Source organism: Molothrus ater, chromosome 8 (genome assembly GCF_012460135.2).
Source record: "Molothrus ater isolate BHLD 08-10-18 breed brown headed cowbird chromosome 8, BPBGC_Mater_1.1, whole genome shotgun sequence".
Classification (NCBI taxonomy): Eukaryota; Metazoa; Chordata; class Aves; order Passeriformes; family Icteridae; genus Molothrus; species Molothrus ater.
In genome coordinates this window covers 28,009,042-28,029,588 of record NC_050485.2, presented here as the reverse complement: position 1 = coordinate 28,029,588, position 20,547 = coordinate 28,009,042, and the positions used below count along the sequence as shown (strand labels likewise).

The window sequence follows — 20,547 nt, the reverse complement described above, 5'->3', positions numbered from 1 at the left end:
AAAATTACAGAAATAACATATATTGATATACCTAAATATTTTAAGGATTAAAATGGTTTAAGGTATTTTTTAATATCTGGTAATTAAAAGCTAAACAGATTTGAGTCTGTTTGTAGAGAGTAAATGTCCCAAATATTTTAAACCTTGCTTCTCTAGCAAGAAAGGTTTTGTTTCTAGTTTAAGGCATTGCTTAAGAACCACCAAGACCAGTGGTTGTTAAAGAGCTTGTGAAATGCATATTAATCTGAAATTACTAGGTGCTAGGACTGAGAAAGAGCAGAAGTGAATGTGAGTTTCCTCATGCAGTCTACTATGAATAAAGTATCTTTTAGAAGTGTTGAAAAACAATTTGAATATATTTCAGTTTTAGTCATAAATATATTTCTCTAAGGTAGATAAAAATGATGATTTATTTAAAGTCTTTCTGTAAGTAAAGGAATATATTAGTTATCTAAACTAAATGTAAGGCCTCTTTCTGTCTCCCTGTAGTGGGTGCAGCTGACTTGGGAATTTATTTCCTAGTTCTGCTTTTTTAACTAGTCAAGATCTCCTTGCAGTCTTAGTGGGAAAAAAAAATAGTCCATGCCTGCACTATGTAGTTGGTAAGGAGTGGATGCTTTAGTCAGAAGCTTGGGCATAGGATGAGTGATGAATGCAATGTAATTATTTTATCTGGTAGTTTGGATACCCAGTCCTGACAGTCCTCCTTGTCTTTTTATTTCCTTCCAATAAGTTCTGTTTCCTCTTGTGTGCACAGTTATAAATTGAGTATCTGTCTGTGGTCTTCAGCATGAAATCCTTTTGTAATCTCTGTAATCTGCAAACTAAATTGATGTTATCACCCATTTTGCATATGGGAAAACAAGAGCAGAAAGGTGAAAATACTTGCCTGAGGCCACAAAATGAGTCATTGGCAGAGCTGAAGTTTCCAGCTCACTAATGGGGATAAAAAAACTTTTGTAACTAGATCTATATATGCCATGTTCTTTCTTCCCTAAGAGAAGAGAAAACACTGTGAGCTGCTGCAGAGGAGGCCTGCTGGAGAAGAACAAGAAGCATTCACTCCAGATGTAGGGTGCCAAAAAGGGGTTTCCATAGCAACAGTGTGACAACAAATACACAAAATCATGAATTGTGTAAAACAGAAATTGCCAGTGTATTTGTGTAAGTTAATTTATCTTCTGTCTTTGACCTTTAGGCAAAAGTAGACAATGAAATCCTTGATTACAAGGATTTAGCAGCCATTCCCAAAGTCAAGGCCATTTATGACATTGAACGTCCAGACCTAATTACTTATGAGCCATTCTACACCTCCGCCTACGAGGACAGACAGGAGAGACAGAGTCTTGGAGAGGTAATGACCCATTACCAGCACCTCATTCTGCTGTGCACTGCATCCAGAGCCTGCTTTGCTTCCCATGGGCACTGCTGGAGGTGGCTGCTGCTGCTCACACTGCTTTGTGTCTGTCTCATCTGGGGTACGGGGAGCGCTCACGGTGCTGCCTCACGTGTGGGGCTGCAGGGTTAGACACACCTACATCAGCACGGGGCAGCTCTGCACGCTGTCCCTGTGTGCCTCCTCATGACTCCCATGGGTATCTAATCTTTGGGAATGGCAAGGCACGTGGGGCAAAAGCCAGTGTGCTGTTGTGCCTCCTCATGACTCCCATGGGTATCTAATCTTTGGGAATGGCAAGGCACGTGGGGCAAAAGCCAGTGTGCTGTTGTGCCTCCTCATGACTCCCATGGATATCTAATCTTTGGGAATGGCAAGGCACGTGGGGCAAAAGCCAGTGTGCTGTTGTGCTGTGGAGCACCAATATTCACAGGAGGATAGGAGGAATACCGTGATATTCTATGGACTAGGAGCAGCAGGATACTTATCTCACAGAAATATATATCACCAGAGCACTTTGTCAGACATACTGGATAAAATTGTGTCAGGATGAAGTGCTCTTCCACCTGGGAAAGCAGGTTAATTGTGTTATACAAATACCTTCTTCACATTTTGACCTGCTGACATTTATTAAGGGTTCTTGTATCACACAGCAATAAGAAAAAGCTATGTCATTTATTTTCTAAACTTGTATGGGAAGGTGTCTTTCAGATTGGTGGTCCCCAGTTTTCTCAGGTGAATTTCCATAGCTGCAAATACTATTTACATTATTCCAGTGCAGTCTGTGGAGCAGGCTTCGTGATGTAATACCATCCGTCTGTGAATCAGACTTCCTGAACGCAAATCTAAATGGACGTGGAAATGGATTTACTGCTGCAATCTCAGTGACCTTACTGACTGTAACTGAATTGAGTATGAAGATAAGTTGAAGAAAGAATTACAGTAAATCGTTCAGGCAGCAGTGGTCTGTAGATCACCAGCTCAGTGTGACTAATGATCTGTTTTCTTATCAGTGTTCTGCCCACCAGCAGGTCAGAACTACATCAGTTTTTCTCCTTTGTTCTTAAATGTTTTATAGAGCTAGTTTTTCAAATCATGAATTGGAAATTCAGCTCAGGAATGAAATAAGAGATTAACAGGTCAGAACATTACAGAATTTCTCCCCTCCAATTTATGTTGGTAGTGAATTCAGCTGGCATCTGGTTCAAAACCACAGTGAGACGCATTGGTGACCTCTGACCAGTTCCAACAGGCCTGACCCGTTCCACAAAACCTGCTACAAACACGTCTCTTGTTAGTCACATGGGGGGGATGAATCTCACCAGAGAAGGGGAACTGCATGTTAATCCTTAAAGGGGAGCTTCTTACTGACAAAGCAGTATGTTGGAAGCTGATAAAGCACTATGGTGTAAGTTGTCTGCTTTTATGCTTGTTCTGAGAATAAGCAAAAGCCTTTGGGGTTTTCTTACACCATATTTTCACCAGCATTAAATTCAGTTAATTTCTAGTGAGTACAGAAATTTGTTCTGGAAACAAAAGGGGCTCTCACCTTCTTTTCAGAAGACCTTGGGTCTTCACCCAATGCCGCTGCTGACTTCTGTCACCTTGGGCAAGTTACCTCACCTCTTTGTATCTGTTTCTCATCCCTTCCCTTGCCCTAATGAGAACACAAGCCCATTGGGGTGGAGTGATCCCTTACCCTGTGTTTGTGTTGTGGTAATCGAGTGACAGCAGTCTTGGTACAACGTATATCAGTCCCCATCATCTTTAAAAAGCAAAGAAGGCGACATGTTTCAGTTGTGCAGTGATTTATCCTGCATTCTCTTTGCAGAGGGTGTGGATGTGGTGGTGTTTAATAAAAGGGGACCCTCTCTTTATGCATGAAGAACTAGAAATGCCCCTCACTGTGATGGTGTTTGTGGGTCCCCAGGACGAGGGGAGAGATGAGAATCTTGACTACATGTTTCAGAAGGCTGATTTATTATTTTATTATATATATTATATTAAAAGAAAATGATACATTAGAACTATACTAAAGAAAGAGAAAGGAGACATCAGAAAGCTAGAAAGAAATTACTTTTGTGACTGACCAGAGTCCCAACGCAGCTGGACCTGTGCTTGGCCATTAATTAAAAACAATCAACATGAGACCAGTCAAAGATGCACCTGCCACATTCCACAGCTGCAGATAATCATTGTTTACATTGCGTTTCTGAGGCCTCTCAGCTTCTCAGGAGAAAAATCCTAGCAAAGGATTTTTCAGAAAATATGTCTGTGACACCTCACCATGATTTAAAAAGGAAAAAAAAAAATCAGCAGTCTCAGAAACGAGAGATTTTTGGCTGTACAAGGGAAGATGCACAGAGATGGACACAAACCGTAATTCTAGGGAATAGGCTGCCAGCAAACGATAGATTTTGGGCACAGAAAGCGAGAAAACAGCGTGGCAGTGAGCAGGGCCGGCTGGGGCTGTGCTCCTGGGGCAGGGCAGAGCAGGGAAGGGCAGGGAAAGGCCGGGCCGGGCCGGGCGGGTTCCCGGCCTCCCTCACTCCCTCACTCCCTCATCCCGCGCTGTCCCGGCGCCCTCTCGCGGGGAACGCGGGCTGGCTCCGCCTGTCATGGCCCTCGGAAACACAAACCAGATCGGAAATTAATTGTTTCATTAAATTAATTAATTAAAGTTCCCAGAAACTGCCAGGTATTCAGGTTCTTCGGGACCTGTCACTCCTGCCTTGCAAGCAGCAGCCTGGTGAGCACTGAGGCTGTTGTCAGCTCCCGCTTTTGTTGGGTATATATTGAGAAGCAGCACTTTATGTCCTTTATTTCAAGTATTCTGTTTGTTGAAAGCACTAAATGCTCTGAAAAACCTTTCACTAAACAAGCAGACATGAAATGAAAAAAAGGATTTTTTCTAACATGATAGATGCTTCCAAATGGAGCAGGAATCCCACCTGTAGTTCAGTTAAAAGAGAGCTATAAATAGATCAGTGTGACATGCAGAATGACACCTGTAAAAGTTAGCAGAAATTTCCCAGACGACAAAATGACTCGTGAGGCTGCAGGTATTAGAGGAGACTCTGAGATCACAAAGGAATAGAGAATTGAGACTGTTGCCGTAGAAAATTTTATATAAGTTTGGTCAGAACAAGTCCTATTTCTCTTCCCCTTCTCTTTCCCCTTCTTCCTTTTCTGGAGCCATCACTGTATTTCCACTGGCCTGCTGTTCTGGGATGGAGCTGCTTTTCTCACTCACCTGTACAGTGTGTTTCAAACTGATCATAGTGTGGCCTTCTGTCATAGGCCAGGTTTTGAAAGACCTGGAGAAACAAACATTCCTTGGCAGCCTCCAAGTTTGAGATCTGACAGTTCACCTGTGCGTGATGAAACAGCAACTTGGTTGCAGAGTGAGCTTCCATTTCCCAAAAAGCCATGAGACAATGTCAGCTAGTGATGGAGTAAAAATACATGAAAGGAAAAATATCTGTATTCAGCATGCTACTTTCTGGGCTGCCTTCCCAGTCTTAGATTCCTGTGACTACTTTTTACTGTAGCCATTACCTCAGCATCCAGGTAACCCTAGCAGATGATAGAAATTCATTTATTTAGAGTAACACATGAATTGCTAGCAGAAAAATGTGAGAATGCACCTCACAACATGTGCTTTTTTCATTCATATTGAAAGTTTTAGGTTATCTCTTAAGTTTTTGTAGAGGATGTTTTTCCAAAGCAAGGAGGAAGGTGGAGCAAAGTTTTTACAGCTGCTGCTGTTAGATGATAGGAATTAGGAAAATATGAATATAAAATATTTTTAAGACTTTGATGGAAAGTAGCAAAAACAGTTTCTAACAGCTTTATGGAAATTTGCTGAAAATGAGATGTCCTGTATCCAATAACAAACGTTGCTCCTTTGTTTGGATACTTAGCATTCCCAGTGTCACTAGCTCCATGAAAGTGAATGGTCTCTCAATCCAAAGTTTATGGATATCTACCAGCTGGATATTTATTACCAGAAACTCTGCATACATTTTACACTACTGCTGTTGTACATTAGTGTAGTAGTTGGACCAGAATCAGCTGTTTTGCTTCTGAGATATTATCTTAATAGCTATATCACTCTATAATTGTGGTCTTATTTAAAAGCATAATCTCTTGCCCAGTTTACTATGACAAATAATATTGAAGTTTTGTGCACAAAGGAAATAATTAAATCCTGATCTCCCGGCTTCACATTGCCTGGTGGTTGAAGAGCACATAACTGGTAATTACACATAGCCTTTATTCTTGTTTGTACCAGCAGCATATGCATAATCATATGTTTCTTCTAAAGGCATTTCTTGCCTCAGTTTCCCTGTGTGTTACAGAAACTTTTCATAATATTGTGCATATTTCTGCCCACTGGCCTTTGTGCAGTTCTTTCAATACACATGCTTGTAATTCCTGTCTGTTCTCCTTACGTAACCATGGAGCAACACAGAGATTCAAAGGAGGTCATATCAAAGAAATGTTGATGACAACTACGTGCTCCTTTGAATGGGTATGAAATGTAAGGCCTTGGGGAGAAGCGCATTTTTGCCAGAGTGTGTGTGTTGGAGGGAAAACATGCTTCATCCTAAAAGATATTCTGAGTTTTTATTTTCCATGCAAAGCTCTGAGTTAAGTTTATTTATTTTTGATTTCCATTTTAAAGATTTCTTCATGACAGGCATGGTTGTTAAATTAATAACTCTTTCTGATTTTGATCTTTACAGCTATGTTTTAATTACCACAATGATTAGATGGCTAAGATGATCTTGCATGGTACTTGGCTGAATTAATCACGCCTAAAAAGATTCTCCCAGAAACATTAAACGTCAATGATTTATGGACCAGTCCCTGAGCCATGTGGAAAAAGCAGGTTCCAGTGCTGGAAGGGTCTCAATAATTTCTGCATTGCCACTTTACACTGTCATATGTCAGAGTACCTGCAGCAATGTTTAGATTACCCTTTTCTGGCCCATCATATGCAATGATGTTTCATAACCTTATTTTTTATGTCTTTGCAGTCTCCAAGGACTTTATCACCCACCCCTTCTGCAGAAGTAAGTTTGGTGGAACCTTTGGGGGCAGTGTCCTTCTGTGATTAGAATTATTCCCTCGAGCCAGTGCAGGTGTTTGGTTTGTTGTCAGTCAGATCCGTCTGTGTTTGCCACACAGGCGTGTTTTCTCAATGTTGAAACTTAACAAAATTATTTCTAAGAAGGAAACATGAAGCTCTTATTGTACAAGAAGTGGAGCTGCCGCTCCTCCCACTAAAGCAGAGCCCTTTGTCCAGCAGGTGTCACTTCTGGTGCATTCCTGCTCCTCGTGGCACAGGCAGATTCAGGTCTTGAGAGCTGCAGGATTTACAGCAGATAAAATGCTGCTCTAAGCATCCAAATAACAACCCATGTTTGCTGCTGAAACATTTGCAGTTTTTTCTTGAAGAAAACATAGCTATGGTCTGGTTTGGTTTTGCTTTGTCAGAGGAGTTAGTTTGAACATCATAATAATTTGGAAGAGTTGGGAAGTCGTTTGTCAGGATACAATCGATGCCCTTGCAGAATCATTATCATTGCATTATCCTGTTGCTTATTTGCAACATCAAAGTTGTACTTACCGCTACTAGTTAAAAATGAAGGGACAGCAAAATTTCTTGTAAATCTTCATGCATTAATCAGTCCTTTCCTTTTTGTCCTGGTTTAGTTTGCTTCATGGAGGAGTGGGTGGTTGAGGATGTCATTTGTTTTGAGGGGTTTTTTTGTTTGTTTGTTTCTTTTATTGGCTTTTGTACCCCCAGGAAACCAAGTAAACTGAATTTTGCTGTACAAGATGTCATGTTTTCAGATGCATGGGGAATCTGATTTAGATATAAATACCTGCTGATACAGCTGGTGACACATGGTCACTTTAGCCACAGAGAGCTCTCTGCTGCAGCTATTGAATTCTTGCTGGTCTCAAAGCTCCATTAGCTTGCTGATGGCCAGCTGATGTGTCTTGTGCAGGACACTGCAGGACACACATGCTCTGGATGCAGTTTCCCTTGTAGAGTCGGGGAATGTGGGCAAATCTAGGATTGTTACAGAGCTTAATAGAAATCACAAGTGGAGTTGGAACCTTCCACGACTGAATTCTGACTATAAAAATGGGTTGGAGCAGATCCTTGGAGAGCAGTGCTAATGGAGTAGGTTGAAAGCTTAAGGGATGTTGCTATTTCAGTCGCTTCTGCTGATGCCTTCAGATCCACAGAACTTAAGTGCTGCTGAAAATGTGTTCTGTGCATTTCCATTTACCAGTGGCTGCCTCTGTCCTGCAGGGCTACCAGGACGTTCGGGACCGCATGATTCACAGGTCTACCAGCCAGGGCTCCATTAACTCTCCCGTGTACAGCCGCCACAGCTACACCCCCACCATGTCACGTTCCCCCCAGCACTTCCACAGACCTGGTAAGGCCAACTGCATTGCAGATCCATGCAAAAATATGGTTTCTTTATTATGCCACTCAGTGGTGCAGTGAAGCACTTCTTTCTCTTAGAAGTGGAAGTTTCAAATTGAAAAATTGTTGTGTATTTGAATGTCTCGTTTTCTACCTGTTTTTTTGTTCTGGATTGACATAGTCTTTTGCACTAGGCTGACTGTTTCTTGCATCATAAATATGCATCTTCTAGTTTTGTTTCCAATCAATTCTTTTAAAAATATTTGTATGTTTCTGAAAGCAAGCAAAAATTTGCAGCAGTGAATGGCAAAGTTCATTCTGGAGTTTGGGAAAAGTATCACGTATTGGAAACAAAAATTATGGCTTGACTGCACAGAAGTTAGTAATTTAGGTTTATTCCCTTGTAAAAAATTCCTTTAAAGCTTGGTGCAGCCATAGAATCTCATATTCAGAAGCAAAACACCCATATGTTCCAAATTGCTTGTCATTTTATAAGACATGGACTCAGAAAGTATCTTTTTAATTAAAGCTGTAGGCAATTGCCTGGGAACACTTGAAAACATACTTTATTTTCTGGTTTAGCAGTGCAGTAAAGAAAATGTACGGGTCATTCAGGTTCCCAGTGCCTTCAAAATTACTGGTTGTGTATCTAAAAGCAAGATATGAAAATGAACTATTCATCCACACCCAAAATGCATAAAAATGTATGGCTAAATGCTACTCATTGAAGACTTTTCAAGACTGATTTTATTGTGTATGGTAATGAATTAAATCTTTGTGATCTGTTTTTAAATTAATTTATACAATTGCATGGTTTCATCTTCCTTGGTGATTACAGCTGAACAGTTGGGATGCCAAAAGCCCATATGCAATAGGAGCTGCATTTTTAAAATTAAAGATTGATAATAGAGCCACCACTGTGGAACTTGAATGCTGTAGCCATTTCCTAGTGGGGGTGGGCTGAAAGCAGCCAATTGTATCTGTCAGTGAATGCCTTATTTAAGGGACCCAAGGGAGGTGGGACAGAAGCAAATTGTGTCTGATACTTAGTGCTGACAACATGACTGTGTTTTAAGATGACGTTACAACTGAAACTGAAAGAGACTTGAAAATGTGAAAAAGCTGCAAACTTCTGTCCCTTGGTTCTCCATGTCTGAGGGGATTTTTCCATTTTTATCTGTTGTCTCAGGGATAGGAACAAATCCAGGTCCTATTCCAGACTTGACTGTGATTGAGTTTTACTGTCTGTGTTCAGTCAAAGGCCTTCCCCAGAAGCAATCTCTGTTTATGTAACTCTTGTGATGGGCAGATGGGCTCAAGCCAGACTTGTGATCCAATGTAGAATCTTCCAAAGTCCACAGCCTGAAGGATTTTCCGGAGAGATATTTGTTCAAACTTATCTATGTTCAGATGATCTCATCTTGGGCTCACCTGTTACTGATCCTCATATGACACAGAAGTAATTCTGTATATTTTGTCATTTGATGTTTCCTACGCTGTTTTGGGGTAATTGGTAAAGCTACTTGAATAATTTTCCTACAGTAATTATTTATTGAATAATAGCACAAACATGTATGTTTTTTTCCTCCTAATAGCAATTCTTTTCACCATGTTATTTTGCAAGAATAATTTCTCTCTGAATACACCCAGTGGCCCCAGATCACTTCTCTTTTGCTCCCAGCTAGCCCTTGAGAGAGAAGTGAACTGCTGTACTGACGTTGTCAGGATAAGGTTCTTCAAAAATCAAGTGCTACAAGTTCTGAAAAAGTTTGCAGCCTTTTCCTCCCCTGGTGCCCTAGCTGATGTTGGCAGCATTTCTGGAATGTCTTAAAACAATAGAAAACAGCTTGCATGCCTTTTGACTGACATTTTTTGGTCAGGGACTTTTCAAACCAGCTGTTTTCTTAACTAATTGAGCGTCAACGTTTGTGATGTTTGCATGCTGGTAGCAGGCTACTTTCTGGTAACAAGGCATTGCTCAGAAGCTCATTAAGCCAATGATGTTATGCTAAATTAGCCATGCAGTTCAAACCTAAGCCTCTCTTCTAACACTTCCTGTAATTTTGTTCTTAACATTTACGGGCCCTTTGGTGCATCTTTAACCGTTCTGTTGTTTTCTTTTCTCCTTCCTTCTTTCCAGAATCCTAATTGTTCAATGCCTTTTTTTTTTCCTGCTTCCTTCGAAGCCTCCTTCCCTGCCTGTCTCTTATTGCTTTTCTTTGTCTCCGTTCTGTCCTGCCCCTGCCTCCCCGTGGCCGCAGAGCTGCTGGCTCTGGGCGCGCGGCGCGTGGCACCCCCGCGCTGCAGCGGCCCCGCGCTCCACGACTCCCGCCCCAACTCCCCATTCCGACACCACTTCATCCCCCATGCCAAAGGTAAGGAGCCAGGCCTCTCTCCAGGGAGTACCCTCCAGGCTGGAGACCTGTTGGCGCTCTGGCAGAGCTGTGAAGGCGTGGCTCTGGGAGGTTGCCTATGGCTGTGTAGCTGAGCATGCCTCGAAATGTGCTGCTGCACTCAGAACTGCGTTTAGAATAGACATAATGTCCTTTTTTTGGAGGAAATATGTCATTTCTAAGGGCCCTAGTTGAAGAGTCACCAAGCTTTTACCTGGTAGAAATACACAGAAAAACATTGTCATTTATTACTTAGAACCTCTATGTGCCGGATTTAGCTTCTTTCTAAAGCAGTACACAACAATCCCTTCAGCAGTTAGTTTATCAAATTTAATTATTACTGCCCCATTCTTAAAACATGCAGTGAAAATTTGATTAGTTAGTTTATCAAATTTAATTATTACTGCCCCATTCTTAAAACATGCAGTGAAAATTTGATTACAGCATTGCCTGAATGAGAGCAAGGTGATCAAAACTATGAAGAAGGGAAAGAAAAGAGATTATATAAAGATCAATGGCAAAATGGAACTTAATCATTGTTATTCACCTTGGCAATAATTAGGGCCCAACACAGTAAAATTGAAATCTCTAGACCTCTCCTCAACTAGTGCAAATCAGCAGGCTCTGCTGAAGACAGTAGCACCGCAAGGATTTACATTATTTGAAGATCTGGTCTTTTTTTCAATCTTTTACTTTCCATGGTTTGATTTGGAGGAGGATTCTTCTTTCACTGTGTCCCTTCAAGGGACTCATTTAGTTCAGTGATCTTTTAGTTTTGTTTCTTGCTTTTTGTGAATGGGGTTTTACTCTGAGTTCTATTGGAGCACTTGGCTGGGCCATCTCTTCTGTTTGGGGGGAGAAGGTCATAGCTTATATCACCTACAAGAGCTCAGAAAGACAAAGCTGAGTAAATTGAACATAGATTCCAATCTGGCACCATTGATTAATATAGATATTCATAAACTGAAGATAATCAAAAGCAGTTGCAAGAAAGTTGTTGCCATGAAGTTTCAAGAAATGCTAATAGATCTCAACATCATAGCTCTTTAAGCATTCAGATCACCATCACTAATTTTACTCTTGCCTTTTTTAAGATGATTTTTGATAATCTCCACTGTCCACTTTTCTACTATGTCTCTGTTTTAAAAAAAAATCTCACTTAAAAAGATTGGGACCCTTAAAAATAGCTATACTGCTCATTTCAGCATGCAGTTAATTCATAGGCCTTGCAATTTCAACATTTCTTTGCTGTAAATCCAAATTAATGCTCACACTCTTTCAGGTGGCATTTTCATTCTTTTTCTGTTGAGAAAATAGCTTCTTCAACAGATAAATGGGAAGAACTATTGGAAATCCATGCTTATTGTTGTCAGATTGCAAAGAATCACCTTGGCATGTAGGTCAGGTATCTTTCTCAGTTATTGTTAGAGAAGTGGGATTGCAAGTGCTGCAGGCAGAGGCAGGGAGTATGGTTTTTGTCAGGTATGTCCTGAAAGATGTTGTAGGAATCCTCAATTTTCAGAAGGCCTGGACAGCATTTATGTGTCATAACTCAGCCAAGCTGCTGAAAGCTCAAATTCATATCACTGTGACAGAAGAGGCACCATGTGATCTTTTTAGTGGCTCAGCCTTTCTCACTTGTACTTTTAGCAAGAAGGTGACCTTGATGTTGGTTTGTAAGATTTCACAAAACAAAAACTTTTGGGGTTTTTTCCCTTTAGGAGTCAGAAAATACAGGTCATGTCTCAACTGCTTTGGTAAAGGGGCATGATTTCCCAGCAGCATAATGATAACTGAAGTGTCATATGACACATTACACCTGTGTTATTCTGTATATTCAGGCCAGAAAAGAAGGCAGTTAGACCAGTTTCAGTGTGTTTTCATACAATATAAGGCTTAAAGAAGCATAATGATTAAACCTCATAAGCACAGCCAAAAGTAAAGAAATTGGAGGAGTGAAAGGGGCTAAACACGCCTTAGAGTGAGAGTTTGTTGATATAACATATATGTTGAAAAAGCTAGAAGAGTGTGTAATATTCATCAGCTTAGACTTCATTTAATCTAATTTGGACTCTCCATTGAATTTGGTCTTGTCTCAATAAAGCACTGTCTTTGCTATGAAAGAATCAAAACAAGTCCATGAATGAAAGAAACCCTGACCCTTCTGAAATCAGGGACAAAACCCTCATTGAGAGCCAGGATTTCATCTTGCATGCCTAGAATTTTTCAGAGGCATTCAAGAATATTGCAAAGCCCCCATAAGATTTCCATGTAAAAGGGTTCCAAAGTAATGTGTATTCCTTTGCTCACAGACCTTCCCATGAGGAATCTACACACCTTCATAGAGAATTTGGACCTTGGTTTTCACAGGTTCCCTCTTTCCTTCCCTGAGGCAGGTCTCTGAAATCAAATGCTTTCTGTACCTGGTGACTGTTTCCAGGGTTTTGTGGATGCAGGTGAAAGTTCTGTTCTGGAAGACAGTTGAGTATTGGCTTTTCAATGATTTTCAGTTTCATGTGTGAAATAAAGGCTACACATCTGGACAAGAAGATGTATGATAGCTTGACAAAACCTGAACAGGAGTAAGGGTTTCAGGTACTTTTGAGCTTGTTTTTCTCTGTCTGCTCAGAAGTAGAGCAACTAAACTGGAACCTGACAGAAGGCTCAGTGTTGGTTACAAGTTGACAGAAGGCTCAGTGTTGGTTGCATATGGGTTTTTTGGCCTGATTCTGTGAGCTGAGCTTGTGAATCCCACAGCGAGCCCAGTGGTGAGCACTTCAGAAGGCAGCAGGGACCTGCATTACACTGGGCTGTGTGTGGGCAAGGAGTTCTATTCCTGGCTGTTAGGGCAGCTTGCCTAACAAATTCAGCTGTAGAAAACAACTACCTGATGGAGCAAAGAGAATGAAAGTGAAAAAAGCCTCTGAATTTCCCTTTTGCTGTGCTTTAGTGATTGATTTTTACATTAAGCTTGTTCCATTATCTCTTAACATCCCCCCACCTACACACAGACGTATTCAACTTCGTGACAAGAGTGTGAGAATTAGCTCTTTCTCCAGTGTTGGTGAGCTGGAGTGCTCTTGTTGCTTTGGGAGTTAAGAGTAGTTACAGCTTATCTGCAACAGTGAGAGCCATTTCTGTTCAGGCAAAGAACCCAGATTTAATGGGTTTTTATGTGAAGCTGCTAGCAGGCTGCCCATGAGGCCCTGGGAGACAGGTACAAGCAGCCAGGAGCTCTGCTTTCCTCTGTGCACGTGCACATTCTGCAGATGTTGGCACTGCTTCCATAAATTGTGGGTGCTTTTGCAGCTGCATCCCAAGCACTTAAGCCTCGTTAGGAGAGTGGGATCCTCAGGGATGGCCTAATGGGAATCTAAGTGGATGTACCATTCCTTCTTCAACAGATTGGAGGCAATGAGGCTTCCATCCTAGGAAGTGTGAAGGGGAGTTATTTCTTACTACTAGCAGGAGTCATTAGGTACCCCAGGAAATAGAAGCCAACAGAGGCATCTGTAAAGCATCACGTGCAGGGTGATACGGCAGTAACTGCCTGCCTGGTGCTGGGTGCATTGTACAACGTGTCCAGTCCTCTCTGAACAAATTATCTGTGTCCCTGATGCAAGACCAGCCAGCATACATTTATGGGTGTGAGCACACTTCATTGTGTCTAGAGGTGGAGAGGGGCCTAAGAAGGGTTTCCTCCCTGTATTTGTAGTGTTGGTGATAGAAGCTTGCAAATTGAACATGCACACATTTAGTCTACCAGTTCCCAATGGGTAAAATGTATTTGTGACTCCTCTGTTGAGACAAGTCCACAGGTCAATAAATCCCTTTTGGTTTTTTTCTTCCATTGAGTATAATTGCCAAAGGAAGCAAAACATCAGAGTGTCATGTTCTCTATAAAGAACTAACTGTATCTCAAGACATATTAATATTGATGGGTTTTTTTTCCTTATAAAACAATGATTTTGCTGAAAAGTAACTCATAATTTCTCAGTAGAATCAAGAGACATAAGTAAAATCAAGTGAGGTGTTTCACCATCACAATATCTCAAAGGGTGGAGAAGTAGAACACAATATTGGAATTGCTAAATAAAGGGCCATAGATTGAGATAAACAATAATGTTTAACTAATCATTCATGCTGCTTTTCAGAGGTAGCAAACCTAATCCTTTCTGTTACCTGGCCAGAAGCCCAGCATCGCTGCACCCAGAATAGAAAACCACCATCAACACATCTGATTGAGAGCATCATGTCATTTAGGGCTGAAATGTCAAAGTGCTAAATACAGAATTTTTCACATGCATTCTTCTGGACAAATTTTGTATAGCCAAGCCCCCTGAACTGTGCATGTAATTTTTAAAACATTAATATACAGTGGGTTAACTTGTATACTGGCTGAAGCCTCTGGGACACATTTCAGCAAGGTTTTAAAAAGAGTATTTTTTTTTCTCCTTTAGTGACTTTTAGATTGGTAGATGACTGTTCAAGTAAAAGAGAATTTCTTGTGTAAATTGTAAAGAAAACTTCTTTTTTCCTTCTCCCACACCTATTTCCCCACCCCAAATAGATAAATAGTCTGCTGAGTCTAAGGTTTTTGGTCCTCTAACAGGACATAGGAAACAGGCTTGAATTATTTTTTTCATATGTTTTATAACTCTTCTGTATTTGTTATCATTCCCTCCTCCGCCCTCCATTTTTTTTCCTGCTTTCCTAATCAACATTTATAGGGTTTTTTAAGCCCTTGTGCATACTTTAAAAATGGAAGGGATTTGATGTTCCCCTACTTTTCACTGCTGGGGTCACTCCTACCCATGTGAAATAAGCACCTGTGTGGATGGTTTTTCTTTGTGTGAGTTTGCTCTAGTTTGAAGAACAGCACAATAAAAGAGGCAGCTGCATTCTTTCAAGGTACACACACACAGAGATACGAATGGATATCTGGCTGTTAAGTGTTGATACTTGGAATCCACCATCGTGGTTGTGCAGCAGCCCTCACTCCCTGCCAAGGCACAGAAACTTTCAGGGCTGTTGGGTTGCTGTGGTGCATTGCCAGGAGGCAAAGGGATAATTCCAGTAAGAGTAATCCTACAAATGGAACAAACTGGGTGTGCAAACTAGAGCTAAGGTTTTTAGGTACTAGATTCAGCTTTGCTAAATCAGCAGTGGTGAAGTATTGTCATCAGAACCAATTTGGCATTGATAGAGTTTTGGTGCGGTACGAACGAGGTGTGTGCAGCCACCAGATGGGCTGCACTGCTTTACAAATTGTTTTGCCATATCAGAATTTTCCTAAACCGATGAAAGAGTGTTTGTGGAACAGTTATACCTTTTGATATGGGCCAAGTGACCTAACAGCTATTTTCTGTTTCTGGTTTCTGTACACTTTTGGTTTAGTGAACTGTAGTAACTGCCAGCATCTGCTTCTATCTGCTTTGGGTTTGCAAATCAACTACTCTGCTCCGTGTTTGCGCCTTTTAATTCTAAATATCAATCTCTGTACTAAAAAATCATTGCTAAGTAACCTTCCATTCTTCTTTTCTGACCTGCCCATCTAATCACCAGCTACGGGCGCACAGCTCCTGCCTGCATGCCGTCAGAATGAGTCTGAGCTGCTCAAACCTCAACTCCAGCCTGAACATGAATTTTTGTCTCTGCAGGAATATCAGGGGGGGAAAAAAATTCACCAGGGCTACTACCAGCTCTCCTTATTGTTTGTATTTATACTTTTGGTTCGACTTCTTTTCTCCCTGGAGGTTTTGATTCCACTGGTTTTGTTTGGGTTTGATTGGGCTTGCCTTTTTTTGGTTTTTTTTGGTTTTTTTTATTATTGCTCTCCCTCTTCTCATTTTGTTTTCTCCATTCTTTCATTGGAGGCAATGAGCCGTCCAGCGGTCGGAACTCCCCTGTCCCCTATCGGCCTGACAGTCGCCCTCTCACTCCAACTTACGCTCAGGCCCCTAAACATTTCCATGTTCCAGGTAGGAGCTGGCACTGTGTGTGTCTCGCTGTCCTGTCACAGTGTAGAATGTAGCCTTTGTAACTCCTGTCTTGTCTCCATCCTTTCACACCGTTTACCATGGGTTGCACCCTCAGCATTTGGAACTGCTTCTGGGCTTGCTGAGAGGAGTAGTGCCTTAAGGAACGTAGGGGTTTATTGTGATTTTTGGGATTTTTACCTATTCTCTTGGTCAGGTGTTTCACTCTTAGAATGCTTCATTTTCAGGGTTGTTTGATGGCCTGTGAGCTGTATATGAACTACGTAGGGCTTGGTTTTTCTCCCATTTGCATCAGCTGAGCACCAGCATAGCTCTAATTTTAGAGGAGTTGGTTTTGATTCACGTGCAGAAAAGAGGTGGCCAGTGAGCCATTACATATATTGTTCATTCAGATTGTTGTGGCTTGTTTCAGTCTTGAGCACAGCAATTCTAGTTTAGTGTCCCTTTCTTTTTAAAGCAGGTGAGGTTGTTTCTTGTTCTGCACAATGGCTTGGTGTCCTCATAGAGACCTGCAGATCCACAAGGATATGTGTGCCTTAGGATGTCCTTTCTATAGAGAGCAGTCTCTGTTTTGAAGTGAGCTCCACAGTTGTTCCAGCCCCTGAGGAGACCATGTGTCTTGGATTTTGATGGGATGAGCTGTGTGTCCCTAGGGTTTGGACATGCATCTGGCTGCTTCAGCGCTGGCTGAAAGCCTTGTTCTACGCAGTTACTTTCAGATTCCCTTCAGCCTGGTGTTCCTCCTCGCTGCCAGAGGTTACTGCCCTTCCTCCTCTCCTCAAATCTGGCAGATAACCAGTTTGTGCACCCCCCTTTCAGTCAGGGTGACCTGGCTTGGCTGAGGTCGGCTCTTTTAACCGCTTAAGCTCACCTGGCTCTCGGTGCCTCACTAAACTCAAGCCTAATTGCATGAATAGCTCTGAGAAGTGACCTGGAGCATGGTGTGGGAGCTCTCCTCGCCAGCTGGGGCCCTGCAGCCACGGAAGGAGCTGTGCTCCCATCCTCCCTGCAGCTCTCTGGGGTCCGTGTGTGCAGAAGGACTGCATGACTGCCCTTGAAATGTTCCTACCTGTTTGCTGCTCAAGTGGCCATAACAGATCCCACACAGGAATGAAGTACCACAGCCTTTCTGTGCAATGAGTTTGCCTGTTTATTTAAGGATGTAGGGTTCTGCAGAGTAAGATTTGCCTCTGTTTCAATAGATTTTTAAGTTTAACTTTCCTTAACACCAAAGACAAAGTTGTCTCCTGTAACACTTTAATTGGATCTGTGATACAGCACATGTGTTTCTGAAATTCCTTTTCATCTTTCACTCTAATGTAACTGAAAACTTTTTTCAGGCAGCATAAAGTAGCAAAATGGGTTTCTGACGTTAATTTTCTAGATCCCTGTAGTTCAATTTGCTCTTCTAATAGGATTTTGGCACATTTTTGCACTGTAGTGCTGATTTTGGATTAGCTTTTATATTTGTAGCTGTGCTGAATACATGAAATGTTGGCTGGGGTGGGAAGGTAGTTTAGAACAAAATGGTTCCTGTCTTAGATTATTTGGAAAAATATGGTATCATTTAGACATGCTGTAGATTTTACTGCTTAAGAGTTCTGGGAAATGTTTTTATTCTGATTTACATAGATAATATGCAATATGGTGGGCCTTATATAAAAAATTACAGAAAAAAGAAAGAAAATCTTTCCTTATAGTTTGAGAATTAGTAGCATAACAGTGAACATTGCATAAAGAATTGCTTTGACTCACTGAAGTGTGGCTGTTGTTGCCTGTTCAAAACAGTGTCCTAGGTGGCTATTTTGTTCTCTGGATTTTGAAGTGAATTGTAGGCTCACTGCATTCTCCTCTGTTCAATCCAGCCAGTCAGTTGGAAAGAAAATTGAGCTGTTCTGACCGAAGCACAATTTTCCACAGAAGTTATTTGGGGTAGTTTTCCCCAAATGGCTTGTATCCTCACCATTGAAATGTCTTGCCTGCTTACATTTCTTCTCTTTTCTCCCACTCTAAAATTGATGGTTCATGAGTTGATGCATCCACATGTTACAGAATCAGCTCCAAAGGACTTCATACCACGTGTCTTTGACTTTTCACTTGTTCTTATGTTTTCTTTTCTTTAAATAATCTGGTCTTGTATAATACTAGAAATAGTTTTCTGGCTTTTTCTTGTGCCACATCCTTGATTGGGTCTATCTATTGCTTCAATGGTTATCTTTATCTACAACTGAAGTACTTTTCACATTCCCTTTTTTCTGTTTTTTAATATCACAGATCAAGGTGTCAACATTTACAGGAAACCGCCCATCTACAAACAACACGGTAAATGACCTTTCCCTTTTTATTTCAAAACTGTGGAGTGTCAGCTGAATTTAAATGTGTGCAGTTAGTGAAAAGCATTCCGTTTTTGCTTTGCAAGCATAAAAATTTAGTAGTCCAAGCTTGAAATGGCTGTAATTGCATGTCCTGGAAAGTGATTATGTTCTAAAGCCTGTTGTTTCATTTGGATTATATGGTTAATATTGCCGTGTGGATATTAATGGCAAAATTGCTATTAGCTGAGATTTTGCTGTTTGCATTATGATACTTTGCAGCATTTCTCTTCTTTAAGCTTTTATTTTAAGAGTACAGGTACTGGTCATGTTAAAATGAATTAACAGCAGACTGATCTCTGACAGGGACTTCACAAAATATCCTTATTTTAAACAGATACAGTACAATAATTTATTTCAGCAGCAAAGATGGAGATGTTATAATCAGACTGGAATTCCAAATGTACCTTTAATGTGGCTTTAAATAAGAATCTTTAATTAGTGAAGATATTATAGGTGACTTATCAGTGACAGGGCTAATTTGACTCTCAGCCGTGTGATGCAGCTCAGGTAGTTTGCTGTACTTGTTTTTCCAGGTGTTTGGGTTCTGAGTTGGACAGCAGCGTTAGTGCTCTGAGATTTCTGGTGTTGGTGTTGTCATAGGGAGTCTGAAATGACAATGATGGCAGAAGCCCACAGCCTTGCCTGTCAAGACTTTAGTCCTACAGGGGAAGGCTGCATTATAAAGGAGTGTGTTCACTCTTATAAGGAACATTACAAAGGAATCATCATAAAGGAGTGTGTTCACTCTTCCCTCCTGCTGTGAACAGACAGCTGTGCATAGGAGATGGTTTTTATTTACGTCAGTGAAAGATGACTCCATTATTTGTAGACTCTGAATTTTCATCCCTTTGCAGATGTTTTATCCAGTGAAATGTATTTAGGGTTAAGTAGCAAATCAGCAGCACTGCAGGGCTTAGATGAATAGCTGAGAGCCAGTGAGTTGGGGTGAGCAGGAAAGCCCACAAGTCCATTCTGTAGTCAGGAGTGAGCACTGCAGATTACACTGCTCTGCTATCACATCAGGGTCTTCCCCTCTTTCTTCTTAAGTTTCAAACCGTATGCTCATTTTGAAAAAAAAGTCTTAACATTGTTTCTATTTATTTTTATGGTTTTAATGTATCTCCTCACCTCCCATTAACATGTGAATGTTTAACCACTGACATCACCAATTCTAATACGTAAGTACTGTTTGAAGTCATGCTTTTGTAAACTCTGACCAGCTCCCTCATGCCTGCAGTTATGCTTAGAGTTTTCCAATCATCAACTGCTCAGAATTCCCAATGATACCTAACACTGATGTTGTTTAACTACCTGGAAGGTGTTGGATGAGCAACACAGTACATCCCTTTGTTAAAAAATATCTTTCTGTTAAAAAAAAAAGGAAAGAAAATTCTGGAACTGTTGCTACTGATACAATAGCCTCATATAAGCAAAGGTGATTTGAGCTAACACATTTTCCAGCTCAGAGTTAGTTAAGGTTGGGTTTAATGTAGAGTGATTCCTATTAGATGTTTTGGTTTTTTATTTATTTTTTAATGTCAAGAAGAGAAAGCCATAATGCACATCCTCACATGCTTTTACAAGGCTTTGGCTTAAAATAGAATTAAAGTGGAAGCCCCACTACCAAGCTGTTTTGTTGGTGAGGTTCATTGCTTTGCAAGTGCCTTGCCCTGCCAAGTTGATCTTAATGGAATTTAGTATTTATTAATAAGTTCCTATCTGCTTTTACTACTACTGCATGCTCTAAGCAAGGGTATGCAGCACAAAAAAATTCCTCCTAGTTAAACATATTTGTTTCAGGTTTCTTTTCTTCTTTGTTTTGCAGCTTTTCACAGATGAAATAATTAGCATCAGTAGTGTTAGGATTTGTACTGTTACTCTGATCTATTAGTTTGCTTCCCGTAGAGGGAAAACTTACTAGTACATAAATCTG

The 20,547-nt window shown here is 40.9% G+C and overlaps 1 protein-coding gene across 2 annotated transcripts in view; it reads left to right on the top strand.

Moving 5' to 3' along the window:
- Positions 1 to 20,547, top strand: part of ABLIM1 (actin binding LIM protein 1) — a 190,098-nt gene that overhangs the window by 153,170 nt on the left and 16,381 nt on the right. The window contains exons 11-16 of one of the 2 annotated variants that reach the window (XM_054515522.1): positions 1,199 to 1,354; positions 6,439 to 6,474; positions 7,728 to 7,857; positions 10,109 to 10,222; positions 16,117 to 16,221; positions 18,514 to 18,561. In XM_054515522.1, the coding sequence (XP_054371497.1) occupies positions 1,199 to 1,354; positions 6,439 to 6,474; positions 7,728 to 7,857; positions 10,109 to 10,222; positions 16,117 to 16,221; positions 18,514 to 18,561 (589 nt within the window). The remainder of the gene's footprint in view (positions 1 to 1,198; positions 1,355 to 6,438; positions 6,475 to 7,727; positions 7,858 to 10,108; positions 10,223 to 16,116; positions 16,222 to 18,513; positions 18,562 to 20,547) is intronic. The other variant, XM_054515521.1, reaches the window with a different exon arrangement.